Below are 15,526 nucleotides of genomic sequence, written 5' to 3'. Positions count from 1 at the left end.
ACATTACAATCATAAATCGCGGCTTGAAACATATGATTTTTTTTCCTATTATACAGATCAATGAGACGAGTGTTATCAGCTACAACAGGGTAGCGCCCCTGGCCTCTACATCGGTCGATGCACACGGTCATAGAAGGTAATAAAAACTGGCAAAAGAATTACGATGTTTCCATAGATAGAATCGCGGATAAACACAAGACAGTTCTCCAAAAACCCAAGAGCTCCCATCTTGCCAAGATCCTAGTCTCACTTGCATGATGCAAAAATTGCATGCCATCTTGTGGCCAAAAAACATACTGCTACTTGGCCTGTTGCATGCTACCACCACTACAAAAAAAACATAGCGGCGGCAGCGAACTCTGTTTCTTTGGCACTGTGAGCAACAACTGGGTGGGTCTTTTTAAGTCATTGGGGGGTTGCTGCCGCTGCCCTGCCTCGGCTGCTTCTTTTCTTTTCTTGATCTCTCCTCCGGAAATTAGCTATCCTTCTCCTCGACTCCTCCTCGTCGTCATGGCACCACTGAGGGGGGCCAAGCGCCGGAAGCGGCACCCCGAGAAGGCCCTGCCGGCGGGGGTGATGGCGCCCTTGCCCCCGCCCGACGCCGCCGATTGGTGGGACTCCTTCTCCCGCAGGCTTGCAGCAGGTATACACACGTCCATGCTCCATCTCTCCTGTTTCTTTCCGTCTCCCTGGTTGGACCACTGTTGCTGCCCGTCCTCGCCCGTGCCCGTCCCTCGTCCCGCGGCTCGCCGTGGCCTCGCGGCCCTCGGTAATGCGCGGCACCCTCCCGCCTCGCGTAGGAGATTGCGCGTGGGCAGATTTCGGCGGTGGTGCTGGATCAGGGAGGGCCGCCGTTGAATTTGCACTGCTTCCTGCGCGCGCGCGTTCGATGGCCTTGCTTAATCAGCGGCCTTAATCTGGGCGTTTAGTGCAGTGAATCTGCTTTGTTCGGTGCGCTTCTTGGAGGGGTGGTCGGCTGTTGAGGCTCGTGTACGGTAAGGCGCGCGGAGGCACGGGCAGTCTCCGGCGGGCGGGGCGTTCTAGATTGTTCTCCGAGGGCACGAACAATAGGAGCTTGCGAGTGCGGCGGCTATGGCTGGCCTCGACCGGGTCGGGGATTGTTGGGGGAGAGCGGTTAGTTTTGACATTTGCGGTTTTCTTGGTTCTTCGTCTCCATTTCAGATCTACCAAGCATGTGTGCAATGGTGTTTTGGGGCTTCATAACTCTGCAGGTGGTGTCAGTTGTGCCCATTGCGTCGACCTCATCCACAATCCCTTGCTCGATTGTTCAAGCCTCGATGCTACAAGAACTAACCCTTCCTTTCCTTTTCTGAAGCATGTGAAGTAACTTGTTTACATTTCCTGAAGAATTCAGTCAAAAGTTGCTGTACATGTTGTAGAGGAAAACCCGGCCTATCTGTTCACAGATAGTCCCACACAATTCGATAATTGTTTTTATTCTGTGCTATTGGTGGTCATAGTATTGTTGCTACTATTTGGGTAGAAATAGACGGACTGCCAATTTAGAAGACAGTTACTGTGGCTCATACAGATCATCACATGGGTTGAGCGATGCAGTACTAGCTTAAATATTCTTAAAACTTCTCACACTTATAATACTTAAGAAGAGGAAGTGTTTGAATCCACAACCACTTTACTTAAAAATGGTAATGATATCTACAAGATTGCAACTCTAGTATGTAACTCGTAGATCCTTTCTCAAAGACGTTAACTGTATATTCAATTAAATAGTCGACTAATCTATTTAGATTCAGTAGGCTCTGTCAACATGGTGTATGAGTATGAAGCGAATGGGTCATTGCAGACAGTTTCCCGAGAGAAGTTCTCCTGAGCAAATGTTCCTCATGTGGCATGATGCCATGCTCTCTTATGGTCAAGACATGTTTCGCAAGTCCTTAGACAGTGGATTTTGGAATCCCTCAAGCTCTAGGAAATGTTTTGTCTGAAATCTACACAACTCTTTAAACTGAGTGCTGAAGGCATGTACTGATTTAATTTATATATTTAATTAATCCGGATCGATGATTTACTCGTATACTTTGAATTATCTTCTACAGTTACTCATACAATTTGCTTTTTCTTAGTTTAACCATTTCTTGTACCAGTTTCCCAGCACATTCATAACTCTGTTTAGGTTGCATCAGATATGCTGATAGAGTAGACTTATCTATTAGTTGGTGGAAATTTCGCAGTATTGCTATAAGATTTTCATTACCTGTCATTTCTAAGTTTTAACTCGCTGTAAGGATTAGGTATCTTCTTCCTTGCCAAAGTGTATGTAGACATGATAGGGATAAGACTTATACATTTGCTGTTCATGTTGAAGAATGAATTGAATCTCTCGCATTGTAAAAGCATGGGAAGAATGAATTGGATCTCTTGCATTGTAAAATGTATACATTTGATGTTCATGTTTGCCACACAGTTTTGTGGTACAATAAATTATGATATCAAATTGTGACACTGCAATCTGTTGTTTACACAGGACACTACTCCAAAGACTGCCAGAACTTTGAGTCAGTCTTCAAGATGTCGAGGAAGACATTCGACTACATTTGCACTCTTATTACCGGGGACTTCTCAAGAAAGACACAGGGTTTCAGAAATTTCAGGTTTGGAGACAAGACGATTCTTGCGTTGGAGGATCAAGTAGCTGTTGCTCTGTTGAGACTGACGACTGGTGAGTCACTTCTGAGCATAGGGAATCGCTTTGGAATGAACCACTCAGCAATCTCAAACATCACTTGGAAGTTCATTGAGTCCTTGGAGGATCACGCAATCAGTCATCTGAAGTGGCCTGACCCTGAGGAGATGGCGACCATCAAAGCAAAGTTCGAAAAGCTCCAGGGCCTCCCCAACTGCTGCGGCGCCATAGACACAACACACATCCTCATGTGCTCTTCAGCTCAGCCTAACAGCAATGTCTGGCTTGACTGTGAGAACAGGAACAGCATGGTCCTGCAGGCCGTTGTCGACCCCGACATGCGGTTCAGAGACGTTGTCAGTGGCTGGCCTGGGAGCATGGATGACTCCTGCATCCTGCGCACCTCGGGCTTCTACAAGCTGTGCGAGAAAGGCGGGAGGCTGGACGGACAAATGGAGCTTCCTGGGGAGCCAGCAGGGTCAGTGGTCAGAGAGTACATCATCGGGGACACGGGCTACCCTCTCCTTCCCTGGCTGATGACTCCATACCAAGAGCGCGATCTGTCTCCAGCAAAAGCAGCATTCAACAAGCAGCACGCCACGGCGAGAATGGTGGTGCAGGGTGCTATGGCCAGGCTGAAGGAAAGGTGGCAGGTACTCAAGGGGGAGCTGTGGAGGCCTGACAAGCACCGGCTACCGAGGATCATCTACGCCTGCTGCCTGCTCACCAACATCATGATCGACCTCGGGGACACACACAGAGAACGGGCACCGGCGTCGCACGACCATGATGACGGTTACTATCAGCAGTTCAGCAATGTGGCCGACGACGGTGCGGTCGCACAGAGGGACGTGCTTTGCCAGTATGTCAGCAGGCTAGGCGGCAAATTGCCGGAGTGATTCTCGCCCTCTAGCTGCATACCGTGCGCCTCTTCGCCTATTTTTCTCTCTGCTCGACATGAAACAAATGATAGCTACAGAACATAGAATCGTGATCTGGATATTTGTTACCCTTGAGACGGTTTGCTGCGATTGTTATTGGTATTATTAAATAGGTCATAGAAGTTGTAACCTGAATTGCGGTTACTTTGAAGAGAGTCTGCGTTGCTCGTTACTGGCATGATATTCTTTTTTTTTTTGACGCGTCAACGGCGGGCTTACGCCGGCCTGAACCATATATTATTTCATAAAAACAGTTTACACAGAAGAGAATTACAGTGGGAGAGATAGGAGAGGGGGGGGGGGGGGGGGGGGGGAGGGGGGTGCCGAAGATTACATTAGGTTACAATCTCTCGGCCAGGCTTGACAACATAGCGCCCCAATCTAGGAGCAGCGATTTTCGCAGGGCATTCTTGCATCTTTGAGACCAAAGCTTCAGATCGTCCGCCGCTACCCTAGCAATGTGATGGATGTGAAGGGTTTCGTGTCGAAAGACCTTGGTGTTCCGGCGCTTCCAGGTGTTCCAGAAGATTGCGGTGAGGACGGTGGAACAAACTTTGTCCCGCGGGGCCTGATGCCAGATATCCGCGACGTTGCGCGGCGACCCCCTATAAAGGGTGTGGAGCTCGTCCCAGAGCGGCTGAAGAGTAGAGCAGCGGAGAAGAAGGTGAGTGATATCCTCGCAGGTGCCGCAGAACGGGCAGGCATCAGAGGAAGCGATTGAGCGACGCAACCTACGCTCATTGGTGTATACTCGATCTTTGTGAGTCAACCACATGAAGATGCGACACTTGTTTGGCGCATAATTTTTCCAGATAGCAGCCGCCATCGGGTCCGGCGGATGCTCGTGCCATATTGCATTATAAGCCAAACTTGTGGTAAGGGCCTTTGCCTTCTCGGCTGCAGACCCTGGTGTCGTGCACCTGTGAATCCAAGTTAACCGAAGCCATAATATTACGCAATGCAACCAATTCATTCTCAGCTACAAGGGATAATCAAGGAGCAAGATCGAGGTTCAGATCTGGCGAATCCAGCACTCTAGCAACTGAGGCCGACTGCCTATTGGAGTGAGTGTAGAGAGCAGCAAAGTGAGATGCAAGAGTAGTTTGGTTGTTTGGGAGCCAAAGATCATTCCAGAACGAGGTGGTGGCCCCATTCCCGAGTTTAACCGACGTAATGGATCGGAAGAAGTCAAGGTGTTTAAAGATATCGCGCCAGACTGGCGACGCAGCTGAATCCCCAGCGCCCAGGTCGTGGGTAGGAGACCAGCCATATTTGGTAACTAGGTAGGACGGGGCTGGGGCAGCGCCAGAGTCATGCAGTTTTGACAGGTGACGAAGAAGAAGACAGACATTCATGTGTTTGAGCGAGGAGAAGCCTAGACCCCCGTTCGCGAATGGAGCGCACATAAGGTCCCAAGCCACTTTGCATTGCCCTCCCGTAGTTTTATCCTGCCCTGACCAGAAGAAGGCCCTATAGCGTTTGTCAATTTGTTGAAGCGTTCCGATGGGCAGCAGCAACGCACTCATAGCATATATAGGAAGGGCCCGGAGAGCCGCGCGAACAAGAATAGCCCGACCTGCAAGGGAAAGCAAAAGGATGGTAGAAGGTGCACAGGATGATATAGAGGAAAACTCAAATGATCATGGTAGAAGGTTCTTTTTTTAACAGGATGGAAGAAAGTCGCAGATCACAAGAAATTGGTAGCATCATGTGCTGTTGCTGGATTGCTATTATGCACCAAAAGGGAGGTGAGACAACAAGACCAACGACTGCACCATCACAAGTTTCTTATACAGACTTTAGAAGGGAATCTGGTAACCAGTTAGGCACTTAGGCCGCACATACATCTCTGCGACAAAATGTCGACGAGCACCACAACAACAGACGAACGAACTCACGCGCAAAGATTCAAGTCATTTTCTCGTTCTTTCTTTCTTGCAAACTAGGTGCACTGTGCTACAAGAGGAAACACAGGAGTTCAATGCTGGGTGCATCGCCAACCCGAAAGATGCCTACACACACTACTTCAGAAGAGACCTCGCGAAGTGCTCTCTTGCTGTCGCTAGGGCTTGGCTTATCGTCTGCAAGTAGATGGGAGAAGAATAAGTCATCTGGAAGTAGATAGGTTTCAGCTGGAACCATTATCACAACTGTGTTATACCTGCTCAGTGAACGACCCGGCTCCTTCCAATCCATGGCCTGACACCTTCTCGGCTATCACATTTCCATCCGTTTCCAGAACAATCCTGCAAGGCGTTTGTGAACAATCAACTATATGCAGGTCCGCAACTCATCAAACAAATTACAATCTGACAGACCAGAAAGTCTTTAAATCTGTATTATCATGGCACAAGCGCAAAGGTTAACTTGAGGTTATTTTGCTCATGTCCTCAACAGCTAAGACATAAATCATAGTCCGATTTATAAATATCTGAACGGTTGTTGTGTGGTGATAGAAATCGGGCACGATTGTTTCTTGAAAACAGTGAACAGTAAATCATCCATAACGTTCAAATTAACCTTTGCTATCAACTCTACATAGGTGATCCGAATTATGAAAGTATAAGTGCTACTAATTGAATTCGTTGCTGAAGATACAAAAAAACAGAAAATGGTTATGGCATGCACCACTCCACGGAAAAGGAGCCGGAATTTATTTATTTTTAAAGGAAACCAACTGCGTAGCATAATAGCATGTGGAAGCATGGGAATTACCCTCCATCAACAACTTCGTCAAGGCACAAAAAGATGAGATCCAGATTTTCAAGTGCAGTCCTTTTGTCTACATTGTTTCTGGAAGGAGAGAAAATACTCACATTGATAAGTAAATCCAGAGAAAACAATCTGGCAACATGAGGGGGGGGGGGGGGGGGGGGGGGGGGGTAAACCACAATAAAAGGGATATGCAGAACCTGAGAAGAACGCCAACAGCATCAGAAAACCCCTGAAGAACTGACGCTAAAATGAGCTCATTCTCCTCATCCCCTCCAGTTACAAAAAAATGGAGATCTTGGATGAACTTGTACACAATAATGTAGCCATCAAACATTACCACATCAGCTGCAAAATAACAAACAAAACAAACTAATCAATGTAAATAGCTGGATGACTATAGAACTACAAAAACTACCATGATAGGATGTAGTAAATTACTTTGTTTTCTTAGCAGAACATAAGAGCAATTGAAATTACCAAGAACTAATGTTTACCCAAGAAAAGGCAATACATATAAAAATGGTGTCGAGCAGAGCATCACTTAGATACAATACAAGCAAAGAGTAACTTGTTGTTAAATGCTATAGTAGAGCCTAACACTCTGCAGTAAAACCTGGGGGAAACTCAAACATGACAATTAGCCTGGCAAGACAAGATTACAAGAAAAATGCAAAAATACATGGAGAGGTATTCATTCATAAGACGTGATCCATTTCAGCAGTGGCAGATGACACTGGACGCGAGTGTGAGATCCAGCAGCTTGCACGATGACCGATGATGCAGGGTGGTGCTGTATTAGATATTCAGGAGTAGTTCTGTTGTTTACTTTGTGATGGCTAGGGTGTTTTCTTCCCAGTTCTGTATGTAACAGACTCCTTTCTACCTTAACGAAATAACACGCAATACTCGTGTGTGTTCTTGAAATAAAATATACAGACGACAAAATGACAACCGATTAGTATCCTTGTTCAAAACAGCAAGGCAACAAAGGACTACAATAGATGAGCCAAAAAAACGGCATGATGCTCCAACGAGAAGATACACCTGATGAATGTACTGCAGGGACCTCACAACTGTAGCCAACAACAGTGCAAAACAGCTAGGCCCATTTGGTTGGCAGACAGTGAGGTGCTAATCAGTGTTCCCAGGAAGATGGCAGTTTTTCTACACACTATGCAAGGTCCATGAGGAGAATGTAAACTTGCATTCTACATTTACCCACGCAGTGCACAGATATACAGTGAAAAAATAACACTTTCCTCGCCTTTCAAGAGGCAAACTCACCCTCTGCTCTGGCGCTGGTCTTCTGGGTCTTCACGAAGAGCGACTTCTCGAAAGCCAGCTTGGAGGCCGCGGAGGGCCAGTCGTCGGCGTAGTACTTGACGGCCACGCGCTTCCCCTCCGCGTCCAGCACGAGGATGTTCTTGACCGAAGGGCAGGACCCCTGCACGGGCAGAGACCAAAGCCAAACAACCTCTGAGAAATAATCACTCCTGGCAGGCGAAATTCGGGGAGTAAAACCTCGCAGTGCGCCAATTCCGACGAGACAGAGATGAAAAACGCGCCAGAAAATACTTGATTTTGCCATCCGGTTCTGGGGCATAAACCCTAAGTAAACCGGGCAAACGGGGACGCGCGCGGTCGGATTTTGCTGGAGAAGGGGGGCAGGTGAAGGGATTACCATGTCGAGGGGGGAGGACGGATTTGCGGGCGCCGGGGGCGGGATGGACGACGGCGTGCCGGAGGGAGCGGCGGGTTGCTGCTGTGCGAGCGCAGGCGGAGGGAGGGCGACCAGGACGAAGATCAATAATGACAACGAGGACAGAGTGGAGTAGTTTTTTTTCATTTTCCTTTTCATTTTCGTGTGAGAAAAGCGTTGGTTTATGCGGACCCGGCCCAAACTACGACCGAGGCTGCTTATTGGGCTACCCTGGGCAATGGTTCCGTTTCATTGGGTACCGGCTCGCGACAGCCCCGCAAGGATCTTTTTGTGGGCTGAGAGCGCGTCACCTCGCCGCCATATGTTGGGCTCTCCTCGGGATTTTTTTTCTGTAGCAATTTTCGGATTTTAGATGGTTTTTTCGGATTTTCATTTTTGCCCAGTTTTTCTTAGCTTTTGGAGAAAAAATTGAGATTTTTTTTTGCTTTTGCAAGAGACACATATTTTCCTATGTGTTTTTTTTGTTTCGGCGAAAGGTACGGATTCGATTCTTGTGGAGACACAAATTTGCTTCCGTGAGTGGTACAGTTATGCCTCTAGAAAGAGGGGGGGGGGGGGGGGGGGGGGGGAATGTGTTCGTTTGGTTCAGCGATAGGTGCAGATTTGCTTCTCATGGATGCACAGATTTGCTTCCGAGAGAGGCACGGTTGTGCCTCTTGAGAAAAAATTGCTTCCGTGAGAGGTACAAATTTGCTTCTCATGAAGGCACGGGTTTGCTTCCGTGAGAGGCACTCTCAAAAAGAGTAAAAAAACATGATTTTTTCTTCTGTGAAAGGCACAGATTTGCTTTCACGAGAGACACAGCTATGTCTCTCGAAAAGGGGAAACGCGTTGTTTTTTTCTTTTTCACGTAAGATACAGATTTGCTTCTCATGAAGGTACAAGTTTGCTTCCACGAGAGACATAGTTGTGCCTCTCGGAAATGAAAAAAAAGAGTTATTTTTTTATTTTCGCTACTCTGAAGGCAAAGACTTGCTTTCGTGAGGGGCACAACTATGCCTCTCGAAAAGAGAAAAAGGTGAGGGAAAACCGTGATTCCGGCTTGATTTTTTTTTTGATTTTTTCATGAAAATAAGCTTGTCAGACCTATTAACATGGGATATAGTGAGAAATTTAATGGTGAAAATGGTTCACGGTTTGGTTGCATCGTTTAAGGTTTGAAAAAACGACTCAACGAGAAAAAAGAAACTCCTAGATTGCAATAAGTGGCGCACATGAAATGCGCCGCTTGTCGCATCCTGGGAAGGTGGGAATGACATTTGCAAGGGTACACTTAATTAGTGATGTCACTATGTCTTGCTATAACTTCTCTCGTCTCAAGGTTCTCCTCCATCACTCACTTGGGATCGACTAATCTTTCGCTCCTCGCTCGCTCACTGCACTTGTTTGATCCGGTTTTATTTCAATTTTTGTTTTTATTTTCTTTATTTTTTCCATTTTCCGTTTTTATTTGCTTTCAATCATTTTTTTCAATTTTTTAGGATCTTATCAGTGTCTTTGTTTCTTCATTATTTTCTTTTGCTTTTTTGTTTTTCCATCAGATTTTTTGGTTTCTATCTTGGTTTTACTGGTTTTTCCCTTTTCTTCAACTTTTTGTTTCTTTCTCGGTCTTTGTTCTTTCTTTGTTTCCTTTTTTCTTTTCTTTTCTTTAGGTTTGCTTTCTATTTGTTGGTTTGTCTTAATTTTCTCATGGATTTTCAGGGTTTTCTTTGATTTTTCTATTTTTCTTCATTTCTGTGGTGTTTCTTTTGTTTCTTTCTTCTGTTTCTTTATTTTTTTCTTATTTCTTTAACACACACATATATATTTTTTTTGTATATTTTACGTATACATCAAGATTTTTGTATACTTGTTTAATATTTTTCAAATGCATCATTAATATTTTAAAAAAATATGTTTGATGACTACTTTCTTAATACACATTGTTCTTTGTCGGTATATATGAGCAAACAATATTATTACATGTTTAAGATTTTTTAAATGTATGATTAATCTTTTTATACATGATCAATATTTTTTAAAATTTTTATATCCCAAATTTTTAAGACATGTTCTAAAATTTTCATATATGGGAGGAACAGTTTTTTTTACATCTTTAACATTTTCTCAATACATGATTAAGATGTTTTCAAATCTTTGTGTTTGATGACCACTTTTTCATACATAGTGTACATTTTGGTTTATATCAATAACATTGTTTTATACATGGTTACATTTTTTAAATGTTTGCTTGATATTTCTTTGATACATAGTCAACATTTTCTAAAGTTCATGTTTTAAAAACTTTTTAATACACATTAAACATTTTTGGTATACATCAAAAACATTTTTATACATGTTTAATTTTTTTGAAATATATGATTAACATTTTTCTCAGATTCTCTATTCAAAATGTTAACATATATGATCAAACTTTTTCCGACACATTGTATTTTTTGTATTACATATTTCGTATACATGAGAAACATGTTTTTTATACACATTTAACATTTTTATAAATGCTAGATTAACAACTTTTTAAATATTGTATGTAGAGTATTTTTTGTAATACATATATCTAGAATATTTGGATGTATAACAAAAGTAAAAAAAATGAGAACAGAAAACAAAACAAATCAGAGAAAAAACGATTATGTGGCCTCCAGCTAGCTGGGTCGGCCCAGTGTTGCGCTGCCCTCAGGCGCGCCCGGGGGGTATGCTGCCTATTTTTTGTGAAAGAGAAAACCATACTTACCTGAACGTTTCTAAAGAAATCTAAAAGATCCATATATACTCTATCCGTTCCTAAATACTTGTGTTTTTGAGATTTCAAATGAACTACCACATACGGATGTATATGGACATATTTTAAAGTGTAGATTCACTCATTTTGCTCCGTATGTAGTCACTTGTTGAAATCTCTAGAAAGAAAATAATTAGAAATGGAGGGAGTAAATTTTTGTGGCGTGAACTATATATATGTGTAAGTTATGGAAAAGTTGACCTCAGAAAAAATAAACTTATTTGTTAGTATTTGCGGATCAAGTTATATCATATTTTGAAGCAAAGTTTTACTCGTCCATATTGCACGTCCGCAACCCAAATTGTATGTATGAGTATATTTTGGATTTATTTTTGAAAAATTAAGTGCAGATTTATCCTTTTATAAACAAATTAGGTACGGATTAAAATGATTCAAGCATAATCTCTTTTCAAAAGTCTAAATTTCTATTTTTGACCAATTTTTTTAAAAAATCAGCACCAAAAGTATTAAAATGGAAAAAATATTCCACGATGGATCTAATAGTGTTGATTTCTTCTATTGCAAAGAGGGGAACTTTATTAGTCGAGACATGTTGATTTTGACTTCTTTTTTTCTACAAACTTGCTGAAAGACAAAAAAAAGTCCAACCATCGAAAAATTCAATACACCTGATGAAAAAGAACAAGAGAATGGATGGAGATATTTTCAAACTACTAGTGAGTCCAAACATGGTCTTAGAGGATCTATAGCTAGACTTGGCAAATCCGGCCCCTCAAACGCCCGCGGACGCGGCCGGGCGTGTCCGCGGGCACTGGCCAGACACCCCTTATATTTGTCATTCTGCATCCACGTATCTCATATCCGGCGTCTTATATCCATACTATCCATGCACACGTTGATCTATTCTACGTGATCAGGCGACGGACAACAAAATTGAGCTGTAAAGGAACACAACATCGGCTGTAACGGATAAACACACTTCACAACATCCAAAAGATCATAGTTCGTTCACGGACAAGTTCATAAACTTCTACAACTAAAACGATATAAACATTGAGGAGAAGGGGGGCCGGAATCATCATTTCCTCGCCGGGCCTTTGCCCTTCCGGTCGTCGGCGCAGCTGTACGCATCCGCGGCTGGTGGAGGGTCTTGCTCGTCGGACGACGAGGTGTACCCATCGCCGCCGTCGGAGTCGGAGTTGGAGAGGACGATGACCCCCTTCATCCGACGGACCGCCCTGTCCTGCTCCCCGCTTCAGCCTTGCCACCCGAGCCTTCCCCCAGTGTTGTCTCCTTCGCCTCGCGCTCCGACTGCTCAATGGATAGCCAAAGCGCCTTGGCGTTCTTCCGTCGGAGGTGGCGACAGTCCGTCTCCGCCGTCGTGAGGGAGCGGCGGTACACCCAAGCGAGGAGACACGCGTCCTCGTCAACGTCCGGCTCCGTCCCGCGGCGGCGGCGCGCGGATTGCTCTGCCGCTCCCCTCTCTCGTGCATGCTACCTCTCGCGGCACGCGCCTCCGACTCCGAAGTGCGCGTGCGAGCCGGAGGCGCAGGCACAAGCACCCAGCGTTGGCCACGTGCAGGAGCGGACGGCGGGGGAAGGAGACGACGTGGGGCCGGTGCGGGAGATGCGGCGACGCTCCAGATCTGGAGCTGCCGCCGGTCTCGACCTTGGACCGCTCCAGCGCAATGCGGAGGGCCATCTCCTCCATGTAGTCGAGCTCCGAGCCAGAGTCGGCGCCGAAGTTGCTCGTGGTGGTGGATGGGATCGGAACCGGAGAGGAAGAGGAGTGGACGGACGGAGCGAGAGAGGGAGAGAATGCGCTAAGGTTTGAGCTCGCCGTTCGGTTCGGATTGAAGTTTTTTTGCGGGGTCCGAGGTGGGCCGGACCTGTCAGGCGGACGCGCCCGGGCATGCCCGGACCGCCTTATATCCGCCCTATATTTGGGATGGATATGAGGGGTGTCGGTCAGCTCGGGCGTTTGAGACCCGTTTAAGAGGTCCGGTTGGGTCGAATTTTTGTGACCGGTCACTGACCGGACATCTTGTCCGAACGTTTGAGACGGGTATGAGAAACCCGGCTGTAGATGCTCTTAGGCTCGGTAAAAAAAATAGTAAGGCAAGAAAAGCCAAGTCCGCGAGGGACACAATTTTTCCTAACTACATAAGAGAGAGACATACAACCACACGCAATGCTCACACCGTCACACAACCACGTACGCGCGCACGTACATGTCACACCTTGTCGATCAACACGGAACTCGGATCAGGTCGTGAGGAAAAACGGCCTCACTTTCCCGCCCAACTCCCTTCAGCAAGGTTGCTCGAGGATCAAACAACCCCCTTCAGCAACTACCAGGAAGGCCTCCAAAGCCAAACTCGACTACTCGTGAAAGCAACCACATCAGAAGTCCTCCTCGTGTGCTGACTTTCTGACTGGTGGGTGAGCCTAGTCGGTAGTGCCGTACTAGTAGTAATCAGTACATGGCACTCGATCAGTCGCCTGAACAGCGATGAGATATGATCTTCTGATGTGGATATATCTCCCGGATCTTGCTAGTTTACACCCAGACAGGAGGCACAGACCAGAAACTTTATCTCTTAACTGGTAACACGTCCTAATCTTCTGGGTTCTGAAACATGGAAATGGACCTGGAGTTAGATTAGTCTGCCGACAAATACAGTCACGAAACTTAGGTAAGCTTGGACTTGTGCACGTCCTAATCGGAGATCTATGTATGAGCATAGGTTACATACTGTTCAAGGAAGGGAGTCTGCAGCGGAAGTATCGGTTTTCGCCTAGGGTGAAAGAAAAACTCCCTCCGTTTCATAACGTTTTGCAGTTAAAAAAAAGTCAGACTTTGACCAATTTTATAAAGAATGTTATTTATAAAAACTTGTATAAATAATATTAAATATATACAATGGGGAAATATGTCTAATAATGTATCTAATATATGTAGTCCCAACTAAAAAAATGTAGTTGGTATTCTACATGAAGATATTTTTCTCGGTCAAAATTTATAAAATAATGTATCTAATATATATATATATATATATATATATATATATATATATATATATATAGTGTTACTATTCATCACCCAGGGTGCAGAATAAATTAATCTTCACCCGAGGTAATCTTACGATCATTTCATAATTAAATTACGTTTGAAATTCAAATAGTTACATTCCTATTGATTCACTACGTAAAATTTGATATAAGAAAATAAAAATATAGGTCATAAGACAAGAAAATTTGTAGTTTATGTGTATTTTAGACTATGTTTTTACGTTTACAATTTTACATAACATAAAATATTTTTTACGATGATTATATATTTTCTTACGGTCTCTTTTTGTGTCGGAAATAAGACAAAATTTACGGAACGTAAAATTACGGTGCATTAATGATAAAATAGAGTGGGTGAAGAATAACTATTTCTCACCCAGAGTGACGAATAGCACAATCCATATATATATATATGTGACATTATTTTAATCATGAGATTAGAATAACTATTTGGATCACAACGCGCCCTGTATAGCTGCGATTCCATTTTCCTGAGATCTCGCAGAAGAAAAAAAAAAACCGTCCCCCACCTCCCGCACCTATCACTCTCCCCACCCCTCGATCCCTACCCACCCGGCGCACCGCCGCGGGGCTGCCGATCCGCCCAACACCCCGACCTCCCACCCTCCACCCGCCGTCCCGCAACTACCTGCGCGGAGGCGCCCCAACCCACCCCTTCCGGCGCCGGCCCCGGCCACGACCCTGGCTCCGGTGAAGCGCGCCGCGGTAGACCAGGATCCCGCACCACAGCCATCTCCCCCCCCTCTCCTGGTTCGACCGCGGTGGCCATCTCCCCCTGCTTCAACCACTGCGCCGCCCCACCCCTGGGGTACATCCGCCGCCGTCCCTGGATCCGCCCGCTGCGATGACCGCGCCGCCACCCCGCTGTCCTCCGGCACCACCAACGTGCCACAGGCGCATTGGATCCCCGCCACCGCGCCCACCCACGCACCGTGAGATCCCCGCCCCGCCGCGTGGCTGAGATCCTCCAACCGCCGCCATGGAGCTCCTCCCCCGCCGCCCAAGCCCCGTCCTCCTGCCACCGCGGGGCCGAGTGCCTCCCGTCCCTAATACGGTGCAGTTCCCCACCCTACTTCTTCCCCATATGAAGGAGCTGAACTTCATGTGCCCACGGCGTTGGCCGTCCCTTACCCGTTCAAATACGTTGGGGTTGGAATTTTTCCTCTCCTCCTCTACTCTGTTCAAGTTCAAGATCATTGGGTGAGCATAATTTCCTCCCCTGTTCAAGCGAGCACATGGCACCAGTACCGCTGACCTTTGATCGACCGTCTATTACTTGCTCTCTTTGCAAAGGCGCTATGGCTGCTGGTTCTCTTCAACAGTCTGTTCGACCGGGAGAATGGGAGAGAGAGGATGAGCAACGACAGCTGCTCCTGGGTTCTCGCATGCGGACGCAGTTCTGTTGCTGTTGATGCACGCACTCTCTCTTGCTTGTGGTGCTGCCCCGTGCTATTGTTCCCTGGTGTTACTGTTGCTTCCACCTTCCTCTCAATATTTTGCTACTGGTGCTGCTAGTACAAGCTGACACTTTATTGTTTACGTTCCTCTCTCTCTCTCATTATGTGCACAAGAAAAATAGATATGATTCTGATTGGATTTCTGTAGAAATATACCCCCTTTTAATTATGTTCTAATTTGATACACAGAAA

General features: G+C 45.7%; 2 protein-coding genes and 1 long non-coding RNA gene across 3 annotated transcripts; 2 read left to right on the top strand and 1 right to left on the bottom strand.

The window, feature by feature from the left end:
- The first annotated feature begins 366 nt into the window (after nucleotides 1-366).
- On the top strand, nucleotides 367-3,778 carry LOC125545236 (protein ALP1-like). Its single transcript, XM_048709129.2, has 2 exons — nucleotides 367-643; nucleotides 2,507-3,778. The coding sequence occupies exons 1-2, from the start codon at nucleotides 511-513 to the stop codon at nucleotides 3,562-3,564; spliced, it is 1,191 nt and encodes a 396-aa protein (XP_048565086.1). The 5' UTR covers nucleotides 367-510; the 3' UTR covers nucleotides 3,565-3,778.
- A 1,577-nt stretch (nucleotides 3,779-5,355) lies between these two features.
- On the bottom strand, nucleotides 5,356-8,194 carry LOC125548795 (coatomer subunit zeta-1-like). Its single transcript, XM_087513438.1, has 6 exons — nucleotides 8,003-8,194; nucleotides 7,606-7,765; nucleotides 6,519-6,666; nucleotides 6,322-6,399; nucleotides 5,768-5,852; nucleotides 5,356-5,687 (listed from the first exon to the last, which is right to left on the bottom strand). The coding sequence occupies exons 1-6, from the start codon at nucleotides 8,177-8,179 to the stop codon at nucleotides 5,628-5,630; spliced, it is 708 nt and encodes a 235-aa protein (XP_087369564.1). The 5' UTR covers nucleotides 8,180-8,194; the 3' UTR covers nucleotides 5,356-5,627.
- A 6,157-nt stretch (nucleotides 8,195-14,351) lies between these two features.
- LOC125548794 (uncharacterized) lies at nucleotides 14,352-15,526 on the top strand. The gene is made up of 2 exons (XR_007301168.2): nucleotides 14,352-15,077; nucleotides 15,171-15,526. It is a non-coding gene; the product is annotated as an uncharacterized LOC125548794 (long non-coding RNA).

Source organism: Triticum urartu, chromosome 3A (assembly GCF_056163025.1).
Source record: "Triticum urartu cultivar PI428250 chromosome 3A, HENAU_Tu73, whole genome shotgun sequence".
NCBI classification, from domain to species: domain Eukaryota; kingdom Viridiplantae; phylum Streptophyta; class Magnoliopsida; order Poales; family Poaceae; genus Triticum; species Triticum urartu.
The sequence above is the reverse complement of the archived record's forward strand: the minus strand, read 5'-3'. Positions and strand labels throughout refer to the sequence as shown.

Coding starts and splice junctions, on each gene's coding strand:
- LOC125545236 (XM_048709129.2), top strand. CDS start 511: ATGGCACCACTGAGGGGGGCCAAGCGCCGGAAGCGGCACCCCGAGAAG. Junction 644..2,506: donor CTCCCGCAGGCTTGCAGCAG/GTATACACACGT, acceptor TTGTTTACACAG/GACACTACTCCAAAGACTGC.
- LOC125548795 (XM_087513438.1), bottom strand. CDS start 8,179: ATGAAAAGGAAAATGAAAAAAAACTACTCCACTCTGTCCTCGTTGTCA. Junction 6,400..6,518: donor GCTGTTGGCGTTCTTCTCAG/GTTCTGCATATC, acceptor CTCTCCTTCCAG/AAACAATGTAGACAAAAGGA. Junction 5,853..6,321: donor GACGAAGTTGTTGATGGAGG/GTAATTCCCATG, acceptor AACGCCTTGCAG/GATTGTTCTGGAAACGGATG.